A 25,520-nucleotide genomic window follows, 5' to 3' on the forward strand; every position below is an offset into this window, starting at 1 on the left:
AGAACACAGTAAACTCTCAGCAAATGTGAGTTATTATTTTTAGGCATTTTTGCATTTGCATAAAAGATTATGCCATGATGTACAATGCATTTTCAGACACATTATGTTAAGGAAAGCTGGGCACATATTTAGTCCTATTTTCAGAGAAGGAGATTTGGACTTCAGAAGAGTAAAATCAGTGGCCCGATGTACAGAATTTTCCTAAAGCCAAATGGCAGTGACACATGTCATTGGTTTGATGCAAAATGACAGATAAACACTTTTTATGCAGTGTTTCCTTATAACCTGTGGAGATTGATGAGGTAATGTGTACACAGTTTCACAATCTTCTGTGGTACTTGAAAAATATTTATCATATACCATTTTTTATTCACCTTTCAGTATGTGTCTGTACAGTGCAAGGTGGCTAGTTGTTTTGAGTATCTGAGAACTATTGTCTCAATTGCATGTATTGCCTCAATAAACCACTTAATCTTATTTATTTAATTTTAATTTCTTTTCATTGAGATGCAATTCGGAGCACTGTAAATAGTTGCAGGTTCATTGTTTAACACCTGCAGAGAGGAAATTCCAGCCACTTCTCGCGATTATTACAAAGGCTAACCACCCACCTGTCGGCAAATTCCTACTTTTGGAAACCATGGTTTCCTGGGCATCGCTTTAAAACCATCCTTCCAGGGCACCTGGATGGCTCAGTGGGTTAAGCATCTGACTTTGACTCAGGTCATGAGCTCATGGTTTTTGAGTCCAAGCCTTGCGTCAGGCTGTGCACTGACAGCGTGGAGCCTGCTTTGGATCCTCTGTCTCCCTCCCATTCTCTCTGCCCCTCTTGCGCTCTCTCTCAAAAATAAACAAACATTTTTAAAAAATAAATAATAAATAAAACCATCTTTCCCTCTGCTGCCCTTGACGTTATAGGGCAGCAGGTTCCTCACCTTTTCCTAATAACCTTTTGTTTTTCCTGCCATAGTTTAGAAGGGGCTGTTTCTCCTAATGGATCTTTTTCTTCTGGATATAGTCTGTGAACTTGGAATCACTCCCTTTTCATTCGTGTACCTCTAACACAGCAAGGTTATTCAAAAGTACTAAGCTGACCCCATGTGAAGCTGAGCTCACCTTTACGAAAGTGTTTTCCATTAAAAGTCATTTATCTGGTCTGACCGACCAAGAAGGTGGCCTTGCTCAGGTTCTGATTTTTTCCTTTTTAAGCCACACCCTTACTTATTCAATAACAGTCTGTGGGAGCAGCACATGCCCTCGTGATCACACAGCTCAGCCCCTCTGGATCACTGAAAGCGGGGCCTCCAGGACCTCTGCACTGGCACATTACCATCAGTTAATGTTTACTGAGTGCCTGTTTTTCCCATCCTAAAGGTGGCTTGTCATTTGCAGAAGCTTAATCTTTCAAACATTCAGGACCATAGATAGTATAAATACAATAAATAGGAATCGTGAACTTAAGATGGGAAAATGACTTCAATTGTTGTTTTATAAACTAATGTTTTTTTAAACCATGGGCTGCAGAATGACTCGGGGGTGCTTATAGAGTAATGTTTCTTCCCATATGAGGGGGGTCTCAGGCCCTTAACCCCAGCTTTAACTCAGATATTATGTGTTACAGATTACACTTAATAAGCTGCTGATTAAAATAGAAAGTTTGTAAGTTCTTTCTTTGTTTTACAAAGAAAGTTTGTAAGTTTGGCCAGTCCTCAACTGGAAGCTCAGGGTAAGGGCATCTTTGTTTTCTTTCAGTCACTGTGACCTCCTTAAGAACTGTAGACTGAGTGGGGCAAGTCTAACCGGAAGAAATAGCTTAGATCTTCCTTTCCAGCGTCTTCGTAGAACGTCACTTGCTTTTGGAACAGGAAATACATTTTCCCTGACTTGGTATATATCTGCTCATTAACAAGCATTTGCCTGGTTTATATTGTCAAATTTGGACCAATTAGTGTGCTTTATGCTTTAGAGAATATGAAAGGTGTTTGCTTATTGAATTTTTGAAACCATGTTTATTCAAAAATATAGAACTGTACCAGACTTGGGTTTTTTGCAGAAAACCAGATTAAGGGTTAGATGTGCTAGATTGGAATCCTGGACTTTGAGGAAGTTCCTTAACCACTCTGGGTCCCAACGTTTCCTCCCTTTCATTGAGGAGAATATCGACCATTTGGGGGCGCTCTCAGTGACTTAGCCATTTTCTTCTCCCACACTAAATGCCTCCAGGCTGCTGAGTCCTTAGAAATATGATCCCCTCAGTGTCTTTGATCTCTCTGTCTTCCTTCCTTACCACTCCTCTGCCTTGGGTCAGGCCCCCACCGCTTGTTGCCTAAGTCACAGCAGTGACCTCCTAGCTGGTCTCTGTCCTGCCTCTGGTTGCTTCTCTAAGCCTTCTCCGTATGTCTGCCTATTGTTTTTTTCCAGATGTGAATCTAATCATGTTATATCACCTATAACTTTCAAGATACAGTTTTTTTTTCTAATAATAATAGCTAACAGTTACTGAGTGCCTACCACACCCTCCTTGTGGTGCCATATGCCACACATGGGTCATCTTAATGAACCTCACAACAAATTCATGAAATGCGAGTACAGTTATTGTCCCTGTTTTCCAAATGAGGCTCTGAGGCTTAGGGAGATTGAGTAACTAGCACAAGGTCACATAGCTAGTAACTGACAGAGGCAAGACACTGATCCAGGCTTTCTGATTCCAGAGCACACACACCTCACCCCTTCCCTGCTGTATTGCCTCCCTGCATGGCCCACAGACCCTTTGCCAAGCTGTCTCTGTTTTCTCTCCAACACCATCTCACCCCTGGGTCCTACAAGCACCCTACCCAATTGACACAACCATACTGACCTCGATATCCTAAGGGCTGTTACGTTTGCATCTCAGGAGAGTCTCAAAAATATTTGTGTCTTAAATAAATGAATAGAAGAATCTATACAACATTACGTTAACTGATGGTTAATACAATGTCAAGATTTAGTATCATTATGATACTCTAGGTTAAACCACCAATACCCTGACATTCTCCGGTTGACTTGGGTTTTCTCAACCTTGACATTGTCAGCATTTTGGTCTAGATAATTCTTTGTTGTAGGGAGTTGGCCCGTGCATGTTTGGCCAGATCACTAGCTTCTAACTACTAGAGAACTTCTGGTAGCACTCTCTGAGTTGTGACAGTCAATAATGTCTCCAGACATTACCGCATCTCCCTTGGTGGGGCAAAATTGTGGACCATTGATCTCACCCTTAGTTGCTCATTTTCACTGAACTTCCAGATGAGTCCCTTAGCTTCTCTGGTACTCAGTTGTTTTATCCTTAAAAGTGACCGGGTTTGATACTAATTTATTCTATAGTCAATAATGTATTAAAAAGTTATTCAGATACACCTAAAGCCATGTAATATTTTAGATTTCATCCTGAAACAGAAAAAAAAGGACATTAATGAAAAACTGGGGACAGCTGAATAAAATCTGTAGTTTAGTTAATAGCACTGCACCTGTGTAAATTCCTTAGCTTTGATAAAGGTACCATGGTCATATAAGGTGTCCACATTAGGGGAGCCGAATGAAGAGTATATGGAAGGGTGAACCATTTTTTTTTAATGTTTATTTATTTTTTAAGAGACGAGAGACAGAGTGTGAGTGGGGTAGGGGCAGAGAGAGGGAGGGAGATATAGAATCCAAAGCAGGCTCCAGGCTCCAAGCTGTCAGCACAGAGCCTGACGTGGGGCTCGAACCCATCAGCTGTTGAGATCATGACCCGAGCTGAAGTCGGATGCTTAACCGACTGAGCCACCCAGGGGCCCTGGGGGCGACCCATTTTTGAGACACAAGGAAAAACAGAGGCCTGTATTTGTTCAATCACAGATCTAGAAGAAAAGTTAATAAACTAAATCCCTTTATTTTTTTTGACTCATTTTGCAGGCTGTCTATTCATATGGACGATGAACTGCGACACATTGCACAAAACTCTCTTCAGGGTTTACTTGTTGACTTCTCAGACTGGAGAGAAGATGTACTGTTTGGCTTTACCAACTTCCTACTCCGGGAAGTAAATGACATGCACCACACGCTCCTTGATTCGTCCCTCAAGTTACTGCTTCAGCTGCTCACGCAGTGGAAACTGGTCACACAAACTCAAGGAAAAGTCTACGAACAAGCCGGCAAGATCAGAAATTCAGAGGTAATCTTCACACTCCTCCCACCAATTTATATTCCCTAATACAGTACACACGTAAACGCGTCACAGCTCGGAGAAACTTCAGCTTTCTTTCTTCCAGCCACCTAGGAACTTTCTGCCCTGTGGTGGCCCTTAATTTTTCCATCCGTGTAAACTGTGACCGGGAAACTCAGGGCTGATATGTCATCAGGTTAGAGTCGTTAACATTCACCAAACCATTAAGGGAGTAGAAATCGCTCTTTTCCGAGAATTAGGATTATACATCTGTAAGAGCAAACGGCTATAGGCATGGCTACTGAGCCAGCATGGATATGCATATATGAAAGTTAGCTGCCCACTAGTTTTGTTTTGTTTTTCCTAGCCTGCGACATATTGGTTGCCTTGCCCAATATCCACAGAGAAGAAAATGCAACCTTGTGGTCTCTTTATTCTTTCACAAATCAGTCCTAAATGGCAAAAATTAATGACAACGTTATCAAGAGCAGGTGGAGGAGAAGTGTTGTCAGGAGAGCAGGGGCAGCGGTGACTTGGCATCGAATGAGCAGAGAGAGGGCCTGGCGAGGGAAGAACACAGCTGAGAGTCTGGGGAAGGCGGAGGCTCAGGGAAGCACAGCAGCGCTGAGGGAAGAGCCAAGATCCAGATCCTAGGTCATTCCTCTTTCCCTGTGTGTTGTACACACGGAAGGGAGAGAAACAAGGATTGCATGTGCTTGTCAAAGGGAAAACCTGAAACGGATGTGGAATCTGCCCTGTTGTCTGGCTTGCTCTTGTTTCAGACCCACTTGGTCGTGGTTCGGAAACTTTGAGAACCCATCTCATAAGCACGCACAAACCTAGATTAGAATCTAACACAAATGCAAGTAAGTAAGTGTGATTAGGAAGTAAATGTTTGAAAATTCAATTGAACGGTCTCCAGAAGTCTATAGGGAATCTGGCTAAAAACAAATTAGGCCACTTTGACTGAATTTATGGTATAATTGCCAACAGTGTATGAATAGAGCCAGTTTTGTTCTTATTAATATTAATTGCCTTTGAAAGTTATTTCTTATCAGAGGTAACAGATGGTTGATGGTATTTCAAAGTAACAATTGATCTAAAGAAAAGAGAGATCTGTGCTGTCATGAATAATAACGAATTTATACTCCTGTCTGATTAGAAGCCGCTGTAATTTATTTTAATATTACAAGGTCACATGTGCCGAAAGATGCGCATGTGAGTACTTTCTTCTTCCTCGATTGTTATTTTTCTGAATATACAATGTGTTCTCATTACATGACAGCTAATTCCAAATGGCTCCAGCCACAGAATTCAGTCGGAGCGAGGTCCCCACTGCAGTGTTCTTCACGCCGTGGAAGGCTTTGCCCTGGTTTTACTCTGCAGTTTCCAGGTGGCCACACGCAAACTGTCCGTTTTAATACTCAAGGAAATTCGAGCTTTATTTGTTGCCCTGGGTCAACCGGAGGTATGGATTATCCTTCTGAATTTTCCAATTCATTTCTTTCTTTTGAAGTTTAGATTAAAACCTGTAAATAATGCATTATTGTTTTCTGTCCTTCCGTTCGCACATGTCAAGAAATAATTTTTGATTCGTCATGGGGTTTTGATTATGAAATAACATTCTTGATCTGTATGAGTTATATATTCTGAGAGCAATAGAAAAAGACCACTCTTGATTCTGTAAGAGGTGGTGCTTGGTTAAGAAGTGAAGAATTTGAAGATTCAGTTATGTGTCATTTTTCTTTTTCTTTAAATTTTTTTAAATGTTTATTTTTGAGAGAGAGAGAGACAGAGCGTGAGTGGGGGAGGGGCGGAGAGAGAGGGAGACACAGAATCCGAAGCAGGCTCCCGGCTCTGAGCTGTCAGCACAGAGCCCGATGCAAGACTCGAACCCACGAACCACGAGATCATGACCTGAGCTGACACCGGACGCTTAACTGACTGAGCCACCTAGACACCCCCAGATCATTCTTCCCAATAATGTTCAGCAAACATCAAATTAAGAAGATATTATTACATTTATACTAGAGAATGAACTTGAGAAAATAATGAGTTCCATTTAAAATGATCAAGGCATCAAACAGTCTGGCTAACTGAAATTTGTTTAATTGCATCAGTAATTGTAGAAAATGCCATCGCAAGAAAATGTCCCCTGAGATCAGAGAAACGAGCCTATTATTAAGCATTATCGGCCAGCTAACCTCCACGCTTGGTCAAGTGCTCTACATCCTTGTTCTGATGTTAAGGCATGTTGCCTGCGAGCCCAGGTGGCCAATCCCAGTACCTAGGTCGATGGGAGAAGGACCAGTTTTTTGTGTCCCATACTTCTTCGAAAAATGCTACTTTCCATTTTCCGGGTTTAAATCACTGATCTTGGTTTTATGACCCACAAGATGGCCATTGTCTTTACCAAATATTTTCAAATCCGTCACAGTGCTTTATGTTCACTTTTCTTCAGATAGCTTTGTGATATATTTTAGGACATCTGTGGTTTCTGGTGAATGAATGTCTAAGACATACTGTAGTTTGGTAAAACTCTGTTAAGTCTCTAACTATGATAGTAATGATAACAATGATTACCATGGATGTGTCTGGCACTGTGTTGTGCTCTACACATAGTATCTCATTTAACTTTCACGATCACCTAAGAATTAGTGTTATTATCCACAGTGTACAGTTACGGAAGTTGTGGTTTAGGGAAATTCAGTACCTTACCCAAAATCAACAGTGAGGATGCAACAGAGCCAGAATTGAAACCCCCGAAGCCTTTCTTAGAAAGAACCCCCGAAGTTCTTTCTAAGTATAGCTGACATACAATTGTTACGTTAGTTTCAGGTATAAAACCCATGCTCTTAACTGCTTTTCCAGGACTGCGTTAAAAACATTCCTCATATGTTACTTTCTTGGACCAGCCCCAGCTTTGTATATTTTTTTTTATTGAGGTGACATTGACATACAACATTATATTAGTTTCAGGTGTATTTGTTTACATTGTGTAATCATCCCTACAATAAGTAGAGTTAATATGTGTCACCATACAGAGTTATAGAATTTTTTTCTTGTGATGAGAACTTTTACAATCTGCTGTCTTAGCAGCTTTCGAATATTCAGGATGGTATCATCAACTATGGTCCCCATGCTGTGCACTACACCCCCATAACTTATTTATTTTGTAACTGGAAGTTTATACCTTGTGATTCCCTTCGTGCATTTCACCCACCCTGAAACCACCAATCTGTCCAATCTATGAGCTTGTGCTTTTTTTTTCCAACCACAATTTTTTTTGAAACCATTCTCATTTATACATGAATATGACAACCCGAGGCTTTCCTGAAGGCTTTTAAAGTAAATAATTTGATATTTCTGAGCTTCTCTATAATAAAGGATGGCAAACATACACATATCCATATATATACATATGTATATATGCTATTTGTGTAGAAGAATTTTCAATAAGATACTCTCTCCTATACCCTGTAGTTTGCTTCTTTTACTAAATAGCTTACACAACATAGACACCGCAGAGTGTGTGGTCAGTCTCCATTGCACTTTCTTTGGAACTAAAATTCAGTCAACAATTTATCAGTTATTTTTGCTGATGAGTGACTTATGGATGTAGCATTTTAGTGGTCCGGCAAAGCATATTCTTGTGGGGCTTTCATTCCTTAAAATTAACGACAACGTGAACACTCTGAGGGATGACGTATGGCACGAGTGTTTGTTTAGATCCTTGTGTACACGCATGATTTTTTGAAATTCAAGTATACGTCTTTTCAGTACACTGTGAAGTTAGAGCTCTAATTATCTTCCACTGAAACTTGAAAGACTAAACTCAGACTCACAGGGGATTTAATCTACACATTTCACCGTCTTGGCATTCACTTTTCCATCAGAAAACCCTTATCACTATCTCGCGAGCTGTTCTGCTTCGTGTACTGAACAAAGGCAGTGGGGTGGGTGGGAAGGATTCATTTTCCCATGGAGAGTAACTGCCGACCCTTCATCCAGGACGATGACAGACCTATGATTGATGTCATGGATCAGCTAAGTTCTTCCATTCTCGAAAGTTTCATTCATGTAGCAGTTTCAGATTCGGTAAGTACACATTTGATCCCGATTCCTAACTGTTCTTAAGTACAAGCTCTGGGTCTGTCTGACAAAGAGAGACAAAGAAAAATGCTGGGGTTTTATGTCAGATTAATAAACTGACACAACAGTACTTAGGAAAACAAGACAGGCTTTTCAGATACTAGCTGAGGAAACGTCCAGATAAATTTCAAACAAAATTTGAGCCTCAGGAATATAGATAATATTTTGCAAACTGCAATTTCAAGAAGAATTGCTCAGGATTCTTTAAGAAAGTTAATTCTCTTTGTTTATTATGCTCAACACTGTATGTAACTTATATATGGTGCCTTACAGTTTACAGCATGCTTTAACATTATCTTTTTCAACCCTCATAGGTACTAAACACAAAAATATTTAGGGGCAGCGCCATAGTGACACAGAGAGAAGCATTAGGACTGGCACTTGACCCTACTTGGACTCTGACTGTAGGACAGCCTTATCTGCCATGCAAATAGATTCTTTCTTTTTCGAGAGCATATTGGCACACTTTAATTTCCTGAAAAAATTTGAAGGGAAATTGAAACTGATATTAACTATCTGATTATTTTTTTTCATCCGCATAGTGCAGTAAGGGGACCTGGATTAATTTCAGCTAAATAGTTGAAAAGAGGCAGTGCAGATCAGGGACCGCTTGCAGAATCCACATTGCTGATGCCTCTTGTATATTATTGTCAAATAGCTATAAACGAATACAAACATTTTTCACAAATAGCTATAAATGAATACAGAGCCTGAAGGTGTTTGTGAGCTTTTCATGGTCGTTTCTCTGAGACTGAGCACAGATCCTTACCTTTAGTGGCCCTGTCCTTGCTTACGGTCGTAGTAATAATGATCATTACCTAAACGAGTAAGCCCAGCAGCACAGACTTTCACAGTGATATTGAATAGTCCTTCTTTCCGAAATTCGATGTGTTTGAACATGGAACGGAAGAGATGAGTTTAATTGTTATATACACGTATCTTATTTGTCGGCAGATTATATTTCGTTCATGTGATTTTGTTCTGTCTATCAGAATCAAAATCCTGAGCCAGGGGTAGCTAGAGCAGCCGTACCTCACTTAGGAAGATGCACAGAAAGGGGAGAAGAAGAATGTGCCTGCCTTGTTCCGGATGTTTCTACATTCCTTAGCTCACATAATTTACCTAAAAGATCAGGTGAGGTTAGCATTCCGATTCCCAAGTTATAAATTCATGTCTCCCAGACAGAGACTCTGGGATGCTCAGGACTCTTCCCAGGTCATGAGCTCTGAGTGGGGGTGCTGTTGGAACCTCCTCTCTGACTCTGAAGCTCAAGATGTGCCCCCTTAAAGCCCGCTCACCATTGAGGCTACTAGTGTGGCACCTGACCCGTGGGAACCTGTAGACCCATCAGATAGAACGGGTCATTTTAAATGCCCGACGGTCATAAAGGCAATCTTCTCTCCGGGCACAGCTGCCCAGATTATTTGAAATGTGGTCTTCCCCAAACTTTAATATTCTGGACTTAAAAGAGAATGGCACATACAAACTTGCACGAGATATGCAGCAAAAAAGTTTTCAAACGTATTGGTTTTTTTGGCTTGATATCATAGGTCAAGAATAAGTAGGTGCCTTACCTCAAAACCATCAGTGAAATGCCCTTCATAAAAGGGACTGCATTCAGCCATCTCCCTAAATCAGAGGCAAGGTACTTTAATCTAAGTAGAGGTAAACAAGATTATGGCATTAAAAGGCCCACACTACCAAGACAGGGATTAAAAACACGTTTGTGAATCTTAGAAGTTAATAACTTTTAAGAATTTTCAATGGCAAATCCATGATCAAGTTTAACCCAGGCCATATATTTTTCAATAAATATTCAGTGAGCAGTTGGGTGTACTAATGCACAGTGCTATGTGCCATTAAAACTGTTCAAAATATGACCTGTGTCCTTGAGCCCTGCACTTGAACTGCTTTCAGTCTTGCATCAGAAACAGCAGTGGCTACAAATGGGCATCCTATGTGGCAGGAGCAGGAGGGGTGTTTCAGATTCAAAGCTTGGCCCGTCGCAGGAGGTAATCAGGAAGAGCACTGTGGACGAAGGGGCATTTAGACCCAGCCGTGGTGGGGACGTGTGATTTGCAGTGCAGCATTGATTCATTGCCTACTTCTTGGACCCGCAGGCCACATTACCGCTGACCCACAGTGTGGATCTCCAGTGGTTGGTGGAGTGGAATGCAGTCCTGGTCAATAGCCATTACGATGTGAAGAGCCCTTCCCATGTCTGGATATTCGCTCAGTCTGTCAAAGACCCCTGGGTCCTCTGCCTCTTCAGTTTCCTCCGGCAGGAGAACTTGCCCAAACACTGCCCCACAGCCCTCAGCTACGCCTGGCCATACGCCTTCACTCGGCTCCAGTCGGTCATGCCTCTGGTGGACCCAAAGTAAGAGAACTGTGTTTTCCTCTTTTGTTTATCATTTTTGCCCTCTTACGTTTACATGTCATCTAAAAGATTGGCATATTATAATCCTCTCTGGTTTCCGCACTTGCTAATACAGAATTCTTAATATTGAATAAAAGCCAGTCAAAAACTCTTACCTAGCACTAGTTTGTTTGGGTTTTTTTTCCTTAATAATCCATATGATTGACTACAGACTGTCAGAAACTTAGTGGTGAAAACAGTCTTAAAGTTCTATTCAACTTCCCATCCAATAGAGACATTCCCTGTCCAGACAGTTCTTAACAGTATAGACAATCCTTGACGGGCAGTAGGTCAACTGTGTTTGGGCACTTCCTAGGGTCTTTATTTAACAAGTGATATTTAAAACGCAGAACTTAGTTTCACTCTTGTTTTCAACTCCGTACTTCCAGTAGCCCAATTAATGCCAAGAAAACCAGCACCGCCGGCAGTGGAGATAATTATGTTACCTTGTGGAGAAACTACCTTATTCTTTGTTTTGGAGTTGCAAAACCCAGTATTATGAGCCCGGGACACTTAAGAGCTTCCACTCCAGAAATAATGGCGACCACACCTGATGGTACAGTGAGCTACGATAACAAGGTGACGTGACATGCTTCAGAAGAATTATTCTGTAAGGTTTTTTTTTAGCTTGTTTGTCTAGAGTTCACAGTGCACGTCGCACTGTGCCTGCCATCTGGAGTATATGGGATCAGATTTTCATCCTACACATTTCTAAATTCCATTGAGCGTTGACGTGCATAATTTATTAGTCCTCCCTGACAAGTGGGGAACTGAAGATTAAGAGAAGTTAAGAAACTTGGTTAAGACCATAGAGTGCCCTGAGGTTTATTCATTTATTATGCCCTGAGGTTTGGTTCCTGCCCTGCATACCACATTTCTCTCACTCCTTGCCGAGTATTCTCCTTGAAATGATGCCTTCATTACATGATCTTGTTAAGAATGGGTTTGTAGATTTAATTTTAAAAAAGGAAGACATAATAAAAGTATTCTTTAGGATTTGTGTCCCAGGTAAAAAAATGCATTCATGGTGCTGTATTAAAATTTATGTCTGTCTTTGTTTTTTTTCTCTCTGAAATGATGGCAGTGCTTTGGGACGTGGTTTAGTACTTTGAAACTGTTATAATGGAATCATCCTTTGATTAAAGGAAGCATCGGTTATCATGTTACCTCTTTTTCACTTTTAATCAACTTGTTTCAGGCCATAGGCACCCCATCGGTGGGAGTTCTGTTAAAGCAGTTGGTGCCTTTGATGAGACTAGAGGGCATTGAGATCACAGAGTCCTTAGTTTTAGGATTTGGAAGAACAAATTCCCTTGTTTTCAGGTACGGTAGTCTCAATGAGTTGCTCTAAATTCGTTCCTACTGCTGTTGTCGTAGTTCCTGTTTTTAACTCAAGTTTGAGTCTGCGTGTTGGCATGTGCCTGGGGGGGGGGGGGGGGGTATAGGGTTTGTGCCATTTCCTTTGTGTCCTCGTGGTTTGACGTGCATGTAGCCAGCGTTTCTCACCGCCGCCTCGCTTTTCCCCTTTCGCCTTTGCGGCTTTGGTTTTCCATCTCAGATTTTATCTCGTTTGCAAGATTGGTTTTAGATAGCTGTAAGTGAAGGCAATTCAGTGTCCATCGCCAGAGAGCCAGACTGTTCAGAGGCTTTCATGTCAAAACAATGAGGTCTGCTCATCAGCCATTTATGCAACAGATCTCAAAGGCTAAGCACTGATAGAACTCTTTCAAGGGTATTCTGTTACACTAGTCGATCTTTTCAGAAGGTGCTTTATCTGCCTTAATAGAACCATCATATCTCGGATTCTTGGCTCATTTCACACCTTTAATCAAATAACCGTTCCATCTGAGGCAGTGTCAAAGCCTTTTGAAAGAGTCATCATAAAATATTAGTTCAGGCTGTCTCTGGTGACTTGAGCTAAGCATATAAGCACCAGTAAAATTCCCAAGTTTTTTATGTAGAGAGAAAAGGGAAAGCTCTAAGCATCTGCCAGAGACCCTATTCGAAAACTAAAGATTAATGAGACATTTTAGAGGCAATTGGAAAAAAATCTGTTACGTTGTTCATGTGTAGAGTCAGATTTTATTCTCATAAAAAGTAATTGTGAGTTCTGATACTGGAGTGTCAGCTCACCAGTGTTTTTACTACTTACTAGTTAACTAGTTAAGACAAAGAATCACGTAGATATACTACAAGAAGATAAGAAAACAGTTCCTGGAATAACCTAACATTCTTTCCCAAAGAACCTAAGAAACTAACATTCTTTCCCAAGGACGTATGTTCTTGTACATCTTGCCCTCTCAGTATTCCTAGGGGTGGGTAAGATTGTGCAATTTATTAGCCACGTGGGTCCGGAAAACTTAATGTCTCTGGGCCTCAGTTCCCTTACCTGTAAAACTGTTATAATAAATAAAAATGAAGTATATCTATCTAATAAAAAACGAAAAATTGTTATAATTATAAAATCTATCTTACATATTTATTGAGAGGATTAAATGTAAAAATGTACGTAATAAATATTCAGTAAATGGTTGCAGTTGAAGGAGGTCATTAATATTATTTCCATTTCTTTGATGAAGAAATTCTAGCATCTGTGCTAGAGAAATCTGAAATGGAGTCCAAGTGTTCTGTCTCTCAGCACAGAATGCCGCAAAGTTTACCTTCCTAACTTTGGATTTCCCTGGAGGATGATGTCTAAGAGCACAAATTATCCCACCGGAAGACTGCAGAATATTGCAAGGTGTTCAGGCATCGAACAGACAGACTATACACAAAATACCTAGCCACAGGCTAACTCTTCTAATTTGTCTGTCTTGACATAGCAGTTCAGAAGTTATTTCCCAAAGAACACAAATAATTAGTTGAGAACTGGAGATCGTGGGGATGGGTGAAAGATGAAAATGTCTTCTGTGAAGGACTCGATTTTATCTTCATCCCCACTGCCTGTAGTAAAGTGCTTTGAATGTAATCACCATTTGTAATACATTGTTTGTTTAACTGTTTAGAGGGGGATTTTCAACATCAGGGTCTCCAGAACAGTAAATCAGAATCAAGTCAACAGACATGCATTGAGCCCAAATTATATACATAACACTGGGATAAAGACCAGTAACACAAAGTACAGGCCAACACCTAGTTCCAGTTCCCCACGTGACTAAGAAACGGAAAGGCCAGGTGGCGGTTGATGTCAGAAGCAAAATGAGAAAAGAACATGGTTTAGGACTAAATACATGTATTTGGTGATAAACTTGGTGTCGATAATAGTGAATTTCAAATGCCAACCTTTATCTCCATAGAGAGTTGGTGGAAGAACTCCATCCATTAATGAAAGAAGCCCTGGAACGAAGACCAGAGGTAATATTTTTAATTTAAATACTTAATACCTCCGTTCATGTGGTCAACGTTATAAATTTAGATCGTACTTAATGGTTTCCCCTAAAAAAAAAAAAAATACAAACACCCAGCCTGCTTTTAATAGTGAATCTTAATATTTTAACTTCTGTTATTTTTATTATTGTTCAGTATTTGAATATTTAGCATAATACGGTTCCTCTGTTAAAAGATTCTGTGTTCTAAACTCATGAAGGCAAACAATCTAAATGGTCACGTGCGTGTTAAAATACTACATTCTTTTGTAGGAGGTTTGAGTTGATTGAATGTTTTTGTTGGTTTGCTTATTTTTTACGAGGAGTTGAATGGTCAAGAATATTATTTGTTTGGGGCGCCTGGGTGGCTCAGTCGGTTAAGCATCTGACTTCAGCTCAGGTCACGATTTCGCGGTCCGTGAGTTCTAGCCCCGCTCTGGGCTGATGGCTCAGAGCCTGGAGCCTGCTTCCGATTCTGTGTCTCCCTCTCTCTCTGCCCCTTCCCCGTTCATGCTCTGTCTCTCTCTGTCTCAAAAATAAATAAACGTTAAAAAAAAATTTTTTTTTAAAAAAAGAATATTATTTGTTTGATCTGGCATAGGAAGGATTTTCTTCAAAATTATCTTTCCTGAAGTGAACTCTGGAAAGGACAAATTTATACACAGCAGGATAAAAAAAAAAAAAAGAAGAAGATGGAAAAAGAAGCTTCCCATATAGTAGATACGATACAAGAAGTAGCAAAAATTTTAGCAGTGTGGCTTAGAATGACCAGAATTGGTGGGATTCTTCGTGTCCACTAGCCCTTTCTTGTTTCCATGCCTCTGTCTTTCCATAGATGCCAGAAGCATCTAGTAACTGAGGCTGGTTAGTTCTCAACGTTGCCACCTTATAAATATTTACTGACCCACTTAGGATCTGTTTCTTTTATAGCCTATAATAGCAAGATTTTCTCTAAGGATCTGGAAGAAAGAAAAACACCCTTGTCTTTTGTGTTTAGAAAATTGAAAACCCAGGGGCACCTGGGTGGCTCAGTCAGTTAAGCATCTGACTTCGACTCAGGTCATGATTTCAGTTTGTGGGTTCAAGCCCACATCGGGGTCTGTGCCAACAGCTCGGAGCCTGGAGCCTGCTTTGGATACTGTGTCTGCCTCTCTCTCTGCGCCTCCCCAGCTTGTACCCTCTTTCTCTCTCAAAAATATGAAAAGTCATGTCTAGATTATGCCTTTCTTTAATACAGTTTCTCAGAGCAAAGCTATTGTTTTACCTACGTTCATAAATGGTATTACCTTTTTCTACACAGAACAAAAAACGCCGAGAACGGCGGGATTTGTTAAGGCTACAACTACTTCGAATTTTCGAGCTGCTGGCTGATGCTGGCGTCATAAGTGACAGGTAAAGTTAAGGTTCTAATGAGTCGATCTCTCCTCACCAAACTGGTCTTTTTGTCTTTTTTTTCTTTCTGTCTGTCTTTCTTTCTTTTGTTTTTTTTTTTAATATGTTACCTTTAACTTTTACTCAGAAACGTCCAAAAAAGCATATTGTTGTTTTTGTGCATATTCGATTTATACTGCCCGTAGGTCAAGAACAAATTTAGTGTGTGAGTTCTGACAGTGAATCTTATTTTCCATGAAGCATGTACTACTTTGATGTAAAGACCAGTCATCTAAAAGCTTTATTTCTTTTTTATTATTCCAGCACAAATGGAGCCTTGGAACGGGATACGTTAGCCCTTGGAGCTTTGTTCTTAGAATATGTGGACCTGACCCGCATGCTTCTAGAAGCCGAAAATGATAAAGAAGTTGAAATTCTTAAAGATATCCGGGCACATTTTAGTGCGATGGTCGCCAACTTGATTCAGTGTGTTCCAGGTACAGGGATGCATCACTGCGGATTTCCTTTCATGCCTGACAGACCGTTTGTGTTTCTCATTACTGGGCTTTTCCTCTTTAATCCTACTGGCCTGTGTGCAGGTCTTAGATGGGATCGTTCATTTACTTTGAAATACTTGGAAATACACATGAGAACAGATTGTGGTAATTCAGCACAGAGTTGGAAAGGGAACAATAGGAATGAAATTTGGCTTTGTTCTTGTCATTATTTCTATTCTTTGTTTTGGTTCCCATCTAAAAATGAATCTATGTAATTCATAGGAAGGAAATAATTCAGGGGGAGCATTCACAAGGGCTTCATTTCTTCTTCTTATTGTGCTAACCTGTGAACGTGTGATCCGTCTCCACAGTACGCCTTCTCTTCACTCTCCGATTCTATACAGCTAATAAATTAGATTATTGAGAGGTTTTTGCACAGAGCAAACTGTGGGTATGGGTATGAAAACTTTTCATCTAATAAAAGCATGGAGAATAAAAATAGCTGGCCAGTTTGGTGTAAAAATTAATTGCTGTAATTAAAAGTTGTGACATATGGAGCGCCTGGGTGGCTCAGTCAGTTAAGCGACCGACTTTTGATTTTGGCTCCGGTCATGATCTCATGACTTGTGAGTTCGAGCCCCACATTGGGCTCTGCTCTGACAGTGCAGAGTCTGCTTGGGATTCTCTCTCTCCCTTTCTCTCTGCCCCTCCCCTGCTTGCATGCTCTCTCTCTCTCTCTCTCTCTCCCTCCCTCCCTCTCTCGAAATGAATAAACTTAAAAAAAAAAGTTTTGACATAATTACAAAAAGCCACAACTCAACTGTTTCTACCTTTTCATTGTTTTGAGATTGTAAAACGTTTTTCTTGCCAATGTTCCTCATCTTAGATGACCCTAAATTAAGATTTCAGTTGACTTCTTCAGTTAAAATACGTTTGTTTAAAATAGACAGTATATACATTGTATTTCACAGGCAGCAGCAGTTGAGAGGATGTTTGATATGTAATCAGTAACTGAGTGGAAGGGGTTGCAGTTTTGCTAGACATTGATTAGAAAGCAGGGTCTGTGAGTCCACTTTTTTCCTCTGCTTCCCGCTCTGGACAAGGTGCCATTGACTCCAGTGTGAGGAACAGGAAGACCACACATGTAGAGAGAAAATGAGGCTTGACTTCTTAAATCCATGTTTCATTACAGAAGACTCAAGTTAGGAAATGAAATTACTGCTTTCCTCAGAACATAGGAATCATGTATAATAGTGACATAAAGTGTATTCACTATACTTTTCAGTCAAGCCGACTCCTAACTCTGTTTTTCTCTCCAGTTCACCACCGAAGATTTCTGTTCCCCCAGCAAAGCCTGAGGCATCATCTTTTCATCTTGTTTAGCCAGTGGGCAGGACCCTTCAGCATTATGTTCACCCCTCTCGACCGCTACAGTGATAGAAATCATCAAATTACACGATACCAGTATTGCGCATTAAAGGTAGGGCACCTTTGTCTCAGTGGATGACTTACGTTGGCCCGATGGTCTCTTTCCCCATAGATAGATGGCTGTGTAAATATGTAAATACTCCAGTTGGTTTCTCAGCTGGGTTGAGGTTTGGGTTTCAAAATACAAAACTTGTCCCAGCTCTTACTTTTATCTAGTGTATGAGAACCACACGGATTTGCTTATTTACCCTGTTAGTAGCTGTCTTGTCCATTAACATACAACCTAAAAAAAGATATATATGTTACCTCAAGTTCAGAACCTACCAAGAGCCACATTCCCTTTTTAGTCTTCCATTTTGAAACACTTCCAAAAATAAATTTCCACACTACTAACTGTTTCAAAACTTCAGAAGCATGATTCCTTGCAGCCTAATTACATTTAGAAAACTGTGTTTCAATTCTGTCATATATATGGAAGTTTGATCACGTACCAGTTGACTTTTGCCTCAGTGGAGCTAGCTGATTTAAACCATGGCCCTCATAGTCATTTGGACCTAGTAATTACAAAGTTAATCATTCTTACATTCCCTTGCTTCCTCTCCTTCTCCGAGTAACTAAATTTATATTCTTAATTTTTTTCCTTTGATTAAGAATCATGTTATTTATTTCCACATTTTTCATAGTTTGCCAATTTAGTACATTGGTTAAATATTTGTCATCAAAGCAAAATTTGAAAAGCTGTATTTACCTTATAAGCAGAATTTATTCACTTGAAATCACGGAAGGTAAGTATAAATACTGCGAAATGGCCATTTTGTTTTGAGTATCTTACTCTTTTGTCGTAAAGATTTGTTTAATCATAAAATTATATGTCCGTGGAGTTAAATTTATGGCTTTTAATTCTTATTTAAAAATCCAAAATTGGGAATCTGGTCCTTCTTATTGAATCTAGTAAGGAATACTTTAAAATATTATGGTAATAACTGCTTTAAAAGACCCTCATCACCTATAAATCTGGTAGTTACATTTTGTTAAGTCACTTGCGTGTTATTAGATCATTCCAAGTTTCATGCACACATTTGGTTGTTTTGTTATCAGGCAATGTCAGCAGTGTTGTGTTGCGGCCCTGTGTTTGACAATGTGGGCCTTTCCCCCGATGGCTACCTATATAAGTGGCTTGACAACATTCTGGCTTGTCAAGATTTACGAGTAAGTATTAGCCAAAAATACATTGCTTTTAAATGTCTTGGGTGTTCTACCTGATCAGGTTACTAGAGTGTAGAAGCATTGTTCACAGCACAATCTCTGCATGTATCAGCCACAGAAGTATAGGTTTTTGTGTTATTCATATTACACTATGATGCATCAGAATTAAAAAAAAAAAAGTATTCACCAAAGTTGACTATAAACTGGGCCCTAAAACAAGTTTCTGTGAAGTTCATAGGATTGAAATGACACAGACTATTTCTCTAATCACAGTGATAATAAGCTAGTAATCAATAATAAAAATATAATTAAAAAACACCCTTCCAGATAACTAGTGAGTCAAAGAACAAATTACAATAGAAACTAAAAAATATCTTTAACTGAAGAATAACAAAAATAATATATACTAACTTGTGGGCTGTAAATAAAGCTGTGCTTAGAATGAAATGTATAGCCTTAAGTATATATTTGACAAAGAAAAAAAAGGCTGATAACCAATGACCTAAGCATCCATCTAAAGACGTTATAAAAAGAATAGCATATTAAACTGAAAACAAGTGCAATGAAGGGAATAATGGAGATGAAAGCACAAATTAATGAAAGAGAAAAAATAGAAATGATAATTTAAGCCAAAAGTTGAATTTATTACGACTAATAAAATTAATTCCTGGCAAGTCTGATCAAGAAAGAGAGAAGGCACATGTCTCACTAACATCAGAAATATTAAGGGGACATCCCTACAAATGGTAGATGTTGAAAATAAAAGGGAATATATGAACGTTTTGTGCCAATAAACCTGAAAATTTAAATAAAATAGACAAATTCCCAAAAAAAACACAACCCTAGAAGAAAAGAAAAATCTGAATAGTCATTTAAGTAATAAACATGAGCAAGAAATTTTGGTAGCGTCTCTCAACAAGCAGACCGAAACACACCTAAGATCTAACTTCCTTTGATTTTGTTCTGGTTTCTTTTTAATATTTTTATTTTTTATTTTATTTTGATTAATTATTTTTCTTTCTCAAAAATGAAAAGATGAAGGAATTCAGCCTAAAAGTAAGAACAGGAAGAAATGATGGCCAGGGATTTAATCAACACAGATAAAATTAAGATGTCTGAACTAGAATTTAAAACCACAATTGTAAGAATACTAGCTGGGGTTGAAAAAAAGCATAGAAGACACCAGAGAATCCCTTTCTGCAGAGATAAAAGAATTAAAATGTAATCAGGCCGAAATTAAAAATGCTACAACCAACATACAATCTCGAATGGATGCCATGATGGTTAGGATGGATGAAGCAGAGCAGCAAATCAATGATATAGAATTTATAAGTAATAAAGAAATTTTATCTGTAATTCAAAGTCTTCTCACAAGGAAAACTTTGGATAGCTTTACTGATGAATTTAACATTTAAGGAACAAATTGCGTTGATTATATACAAAATCCTTAGAGAGAAAACAGCTCAAGAGGAAATATTTTATGAGACCAGCATAACCTTGATACTAAAACCTGCCAGGGATTTAACAGGATAAAAAAAAATTAACAGGCAATTTTATTCAGGAGTATAGATACAAAAATGTAAACAAAATATAAGAAAATCAAATTTAGTGATATATAAAAAGATGATTCATCATGATCAAATTGGCATTTTTTCAGAACTGCAAGATTGGTTCAATATTCAAATATCCATCAACTCCTTAGTATGTTAATTATATTAATAGAGTCTCAAGAAGGAAATACACAAACATCTCAATAGAAGCAGAAAAAGCATTTAATAAAATTCTACATTTATTTATGAGAGAAACTCCTATCAAAATTAAGAATAAAAAGAACATTCTTAGTTTGATAAAGGGTGTCTGAGAAAAATGTATAATAAAAATCATACCATATAGTGAATATTGAAAGTATTCTCTGAGATTAGAATGCTCAGAACAGGCTGCTGTGAACAGGCTAGCCACAGAGTGAAAGATGTTTGCAACATAAAACCAACACTTCTTATCTGGAGTATATTAAGGATCCCTACAGATAATTAGATAAAGACATTCATAGAAAAATGAGCAAGTGACTTAAAGAAATTTACAAAAGAGGTTATTTGGCCAATAAACATAAGAAAAGTTTCTCAAGCTCATTAGTAATTAGAGAGATGCAAACTAACCACAGGAGATGCTACCTCAAATCCACCAGAATGGTGAAAACTAAAAAGATTGACAATGTTGATGAGGAAATAGAACAACAGGAACTCTCACACAATGCTACAGAGAGTAGAAATCCACATAACCACCTCGGAAACCTGATTGTCATTATATACTAAAGTTGAACATAGTATGCCCTAAAACCCAGCAGTTTTACTCAAATATATATTTTATAAAATAAGTTTCCAGTACGTGCAACGTATGACATGTACAAAATTATTCAAAGCAGTATTATGAAGGCAAAAGCTGGAAACAACCCAGATGTCTGTCAATATAGAATGAATACATTGTGAAGTAAAGATATATTAGAATGTAACAGTGAAAATGAGTGAATATAGATGCTTCTCAAACATGAGTTGTGTTCAAGAAAACACACAAAATTATAGGCAATATAATTCCATTTGCATAGAGTTCAAAACAGCCCAAACTAGCCAACACTTGTTGAAGTCAGAATAGTGGTTACTTTGGAAAAGAAGAGAGAGGCTAGTGATTAGGACAATGCATAAGGCAGGCTTCCGTGGTGCAGGAAATCAATCTGGTGTTCTACTTCCTGTGTTCACTTTGGTGTGTTCGGTTACAGTAACTCATCATTTACTTATGAATTAATTGTATACTATGTATCTTATACTTCGATATAAAGTTTCTAAAGCTCAATTAAAAACTTGCTGATTTTCTTTCAAGTCGAACCAACTTTTTAATGAAATGGTATTTTTAAGTCCTTTTTAATAGTGTCATTAACTTTTATCTGCTGCTAATTACTAAAGCCTGTGGGGAACTAGGTTGATGATGTTCAACCATCCAACTAGAATATTACTCCCATCTTAGCCCACACCCTGTGGTTAGGAAAAAAAAAAAAACAAAACCCAGAATCTTTTCTTATCCCCCTCGTTGCAACTGGCAAGAGAAGGAAACAGAAGGAAACAGGAAAATGTTACTTTCTTAGGGGAATATGGCCTCCACGCACTAGGCTTCTCATGGACAGATGTGACCATCCAGTATTTGACAGTAGCTTCCAGAACCGTCAATAAAGGATCTCATTAATTCTATCTAGTATGATGATTGTTTCATATGAAAGTCTCTGATTTAGAAGAGTTTATTAATACTACATTTCTTTTTAAAATATTGCCAGCTAAATTTTACATGGTATATTTAGTAATCAAGCCCCATAAACATATTCTGATTTTTTTCCTCAAAAGACTTGCATGCATAAAGGCCATCCTTTTGTATATTTAATTTTCAACCAAATACATGTACTTTTCAAAAATATTTTAAATACGATGAAGAAACATTGCCAACAGTCTTCATTATCTTTTCAGAATTAAAAATCAAGAATGAGTGGACCCTGTCTGACGGATTTACACTGAGTCAAATTTGGTTTATACATACATTTCAATATTCAGTTGCAACATCGCATCCTCTTACAGTAAAATATATGGAATAAAAATTAAGATAAAGGGACTCCTGGCTGGTTCAGTCTGTAGAGCGCACAACTCTTGATCTCGGGGTTGTAAGTTTGAGCCCCACGTTGGGTGTAGAGATTACTTAAAAATAAAGTCTTTAAAAGAAAACTAAGATGAATACACAGTCTCCACTTTCATGTTACCCACTTTATATTGGGCAGACATGATTTTGTTTCTTTCTCTGGAATAATCTTTCACTAGACATGAATAATTGCTTTTCTCCATGTATTCAGGTTCATCAGCTTGGCTGTGAAGTTGTCGTCTTGCTATTGGAACTTAATCCTGACCAAATCAATCTTTTTAATTGGGCGATTGACCGATGCTACACAGGTTCCTACCAGCTTGCATCCGGCTGCTTCAAAGCCATCGCAACTGTGTGTGGAAGCAGGTATGTATGTGGTCTTGGAAGTGAAAGGTACCTTCAAGTGGCAAGTACAATGAAGGTTGTTCTCCATGATGATGAACACGTGAGAGCAGTAAGTTCTAAGGAAATACAAAATGGCCAATATTTCCCCAGTAGATAGTCCGCTCCCTTTAAGTCTGCAGCTACATTGACTTTTCTCATCCTCCAGAAGAGTGATTTGGAGTGGTACCATCCATCTTTTTAATTGCCTGGAAATTCACAGTGAAGCATGAGAACAAAATTTGAAAATGAAAAACAAGATACATTAAAGGAATTTCTAGAAATGTTTGTGACAGATGTGAACTATAAGCCCTTCAGCCATCCTGAGACCAAACTAAATCCAGGAAGCAACCTTAAAATGTTATCTCTCTCTTGGCCAGGACTTCAGAAAGGAAGAAAAAAGAAAATGTGACACCGTGGGTTCCTTAGATTACACTTGTAAAACCACCCTCCTTAGTTATATAAATTAGTCCCTCAGTGAAGTTGTTCAGCACTGTAATTTACTGAGTGAAATAATTTCACTATTTCATTGAAACAATTTCATAGCTAAGATGAAAGGGTTAATGAAGACCACAAAGTGCATAGCTTTTCCCAAGGAAGAGCTTATGTGTTAGAAACTGAGAGATGGCAGCTCAAGTTTATTTTTGAAAAGACTCGTATAGACTATCGACTTCCCTTCTTAATTAAATGTTGCATTTTAAATAACTATCTTGAGCTACCAGATGAAGGGAATAAAAGTGAATTAGTTTCAAATTCTGACCTAGTACAACCTATTCTGTTCTAAATTAATAAGAACAGAATATTAGAGACATCTACTTTCAATAAACCTTAAAATGGACATGCTATGTAAAGAGAGAGGTGTCTCTTTATATTTTTATCTTTCATTTATAAAGATAGTAGATAATATTTCACACCTAAAGCTTTCATTTTCTATAAACTTAGTAGTAGAATGTTTATTATATACTTTAATCTCTATAAAAGTTACAGCAGATGAATTGAATCTAAGCTGCCTGGTTGGATATCATTTTACTTTGCTCTGTTAACATTATGAAATAATACTTACTCCTATAGAATATTACCAAAACAGCACTTTTTTGCAAAAAAAAAAAAAAAATCTTTCTCCAGAGTGTGCTTTTATTTTCAGATATTTTGACATTCTAAAAATAAATTTTTGTTCACATGACTCTTTGATTTTGAAAATATATTTAGAAAAAAAAAAGAAAATATATTTAGAATATGACTTGGACCATAGATCCCTTTGACAAAAATGAAAATAATAAGAGTTACCTCTCTTTGCTGCCTTTCTCCCAGTGAACTGGATTTGAACCATCCTAGTCAAATTTGTTTCATTGCATGGCCATCTCATAAAATATTATACTGCATTCCTCTGAATGAGTCTAGGTATTTTTCCTTAAAGAACACAAACAAATATCTATGAATTTAGCAGAATAATCTCGATTTCAGTAATACCTCCAGTCACAAAAATATTAGATTGTATAACTCTCCAATTTAGATTTTTTAAGATCTCCTTCTAAACTATTCTGCTCTCTTAGACAAACTTTGCGTATCAGCTTACATTTATGACACTCATCTATCCTGCAGGGAGGTTTGAGGACTGGGCAGCTCCATGGCCTCAACCTGTTGGCCAAGAAGGTAGCCAACCCTTGTGCCATTTGTCACCAAGGGGCATTTCAAAATTTAAAATTTCAGCTGTGACTTAAATTTGTTCTCTCTCCCCATAAATTCTCAGTCTGCATAGTCTAGATAAGCCTCTAGATTTGTTTGGACATCTTAAGTTTTGCACTTAGGTTTTCAGTACTTTTTTTGAAACCAATTCTAATGTTTTAGCTTTTGCTTTGTTTTCTGCAAGTTTGCCTCTAAAAACACTAAATATCATATGTTATGAAATAATACGTTCCTAAAAAGTCATACATAAAGTGGGTCATATTTTAACCTTCACAAACAAATTACCTGTACAGTAATTCCTACAAGACGTATTCTAAAGCAAAGAATCTTTCTTGTCAAGAATTACCTCCTCCTAGGGGCGCCTGGGTGGCGCAGTCGGTTAAGCGTCCGACTTCAGCCAGGTCACGATCTCGCGGTCCGTGAGTTCGAGCCCCGCGTCAGGCTCTGGGCTGATGGCTCAGAGCCTGGAGCCTGTTTCCGATTCTGTGTCTCCCTCTCTCTCTGCCCCTCCCCCGTTCATGCTCTCTCTCTGTCCCAAAAATAAATAAACGTTGAAAAAAAAAAATTAAAAAAAAAAAAAAAAGAATTACCTCCTCCTTTTCAAATAGAAATGAGCATATGCTGGATTTATTTTTATAGGAATGTGACAGTTTATAAGCAGACTCATTTACTAAGGAACAATATACAATTGACTATAAAATACCTAATAACCTCAAAGATTGAACATTTTTTAAAAATGCTCTTGATTAAAATTTTCTTTGGTTTTAGAAGAGGGAATTAGCCATTTTGCGTAGTTATTATGTCGATCCCTTTATTCATCAGCTGTGATAATGGAAAAATATTTCTTCACATTATTTCTTTTCTATCTATAGAGGACTCGTGTGTGTGTGTGTGTGTGTGTGTGTGTGTGTGTGTGTGCGCGCGCGCGTGTGCGCATGTACATATGTTGTGAACTGGCTGGAATCTATTCAAAACTGAAACGGTAACTATAATTTTGATATATCTAGTGATATTGAGAGATTTAGAAGTCAGCATGGATCTTGAATAGGACCAGGAGAAGTGAGGATAAAAGTAGAAAGTGATGGTAGACCTGATAATATTAATTCTGGAGAATTTTTTATAAAATATGTTTTATATTTGATTAAAAATGATTAAATGCA

General features: G+C 38.3%; 1 protein-coding gene across 8 annotated transcripts in view; it reads left to right on the forward strand.

The window, feature by feature from the left end:
- The window catches only part of FRY (FRY microtubule binding protein), a 345,429-nt gene that overhangs the window by 222,431 nt on the left and 97,478 nt on the right, over positions 1 to 25,520 (forward strand). For all 8 annotated transcript variants that reach the window (XM_032593499.1, XM_030308908.1, XM_032593559.1 and 5 more), the window contains 12 exons: positions 3,931 to 4,189; positions 5,466 to 5,648; positions 8,192 to 8,278; positions 10,453 to 10,712; positions 11,141 to 11,330; positions 11,950 to 12,074; positions 14,048 to 14,105; positions 15,417 to 15,508; positions 15,812 to 15,984; positions 17,304 to 17,464; positions 18,511 to 18,621; positions 22,505 to 22,659. In XM_032593499.1, coding sequence (XP_032449390.1) covers positions 3,931 to 4,189; positions 5,466 to 5,648; positions 8,192 to 8,278; positions 10,453 to 10,712; positions 11,141 to 11,330; positions 11,950 to 12,074; positions 14,048 to 14,105; positions 15,417 to 15,508; positions 15,812 to 15,984; positions 17,304 to 17,464; positions 18,511 to 18,621; positions 22,505 to 22,659 — 1,854 coding nt within the window. The remainder of the gene's footprint in view (positions 1 to 3,930; positions 4,190 to 5,465; positions 5,649 to 8,191; positions 8,279 to 10,452; positions 10,713 to 11,140; positions 11,331 to 11,949; positions 12,075 to 14,047; positions 14,106 to 15,416; positions 15,509 to 15,811; positions 15,985 to 17,303; positions 17,465 to 18,510; positions 18,622 to 22,504; positions 22,660 to 25,520) is intronic.

Source organism: Lynx canadensis, chromosome A1 (assembly GCF_007474595.2).
Source record: "Lynx canadensis isolate LIC74 chromosome A1, mLynCan4.pri.v2, whole genome shotgun sequence".
NCBI classification, from domain to species: Eukaryota; Metazoa; Chordata; class Mammalia; order Carnivora; family Felidae; genus Lynx; species Lynx canadensis.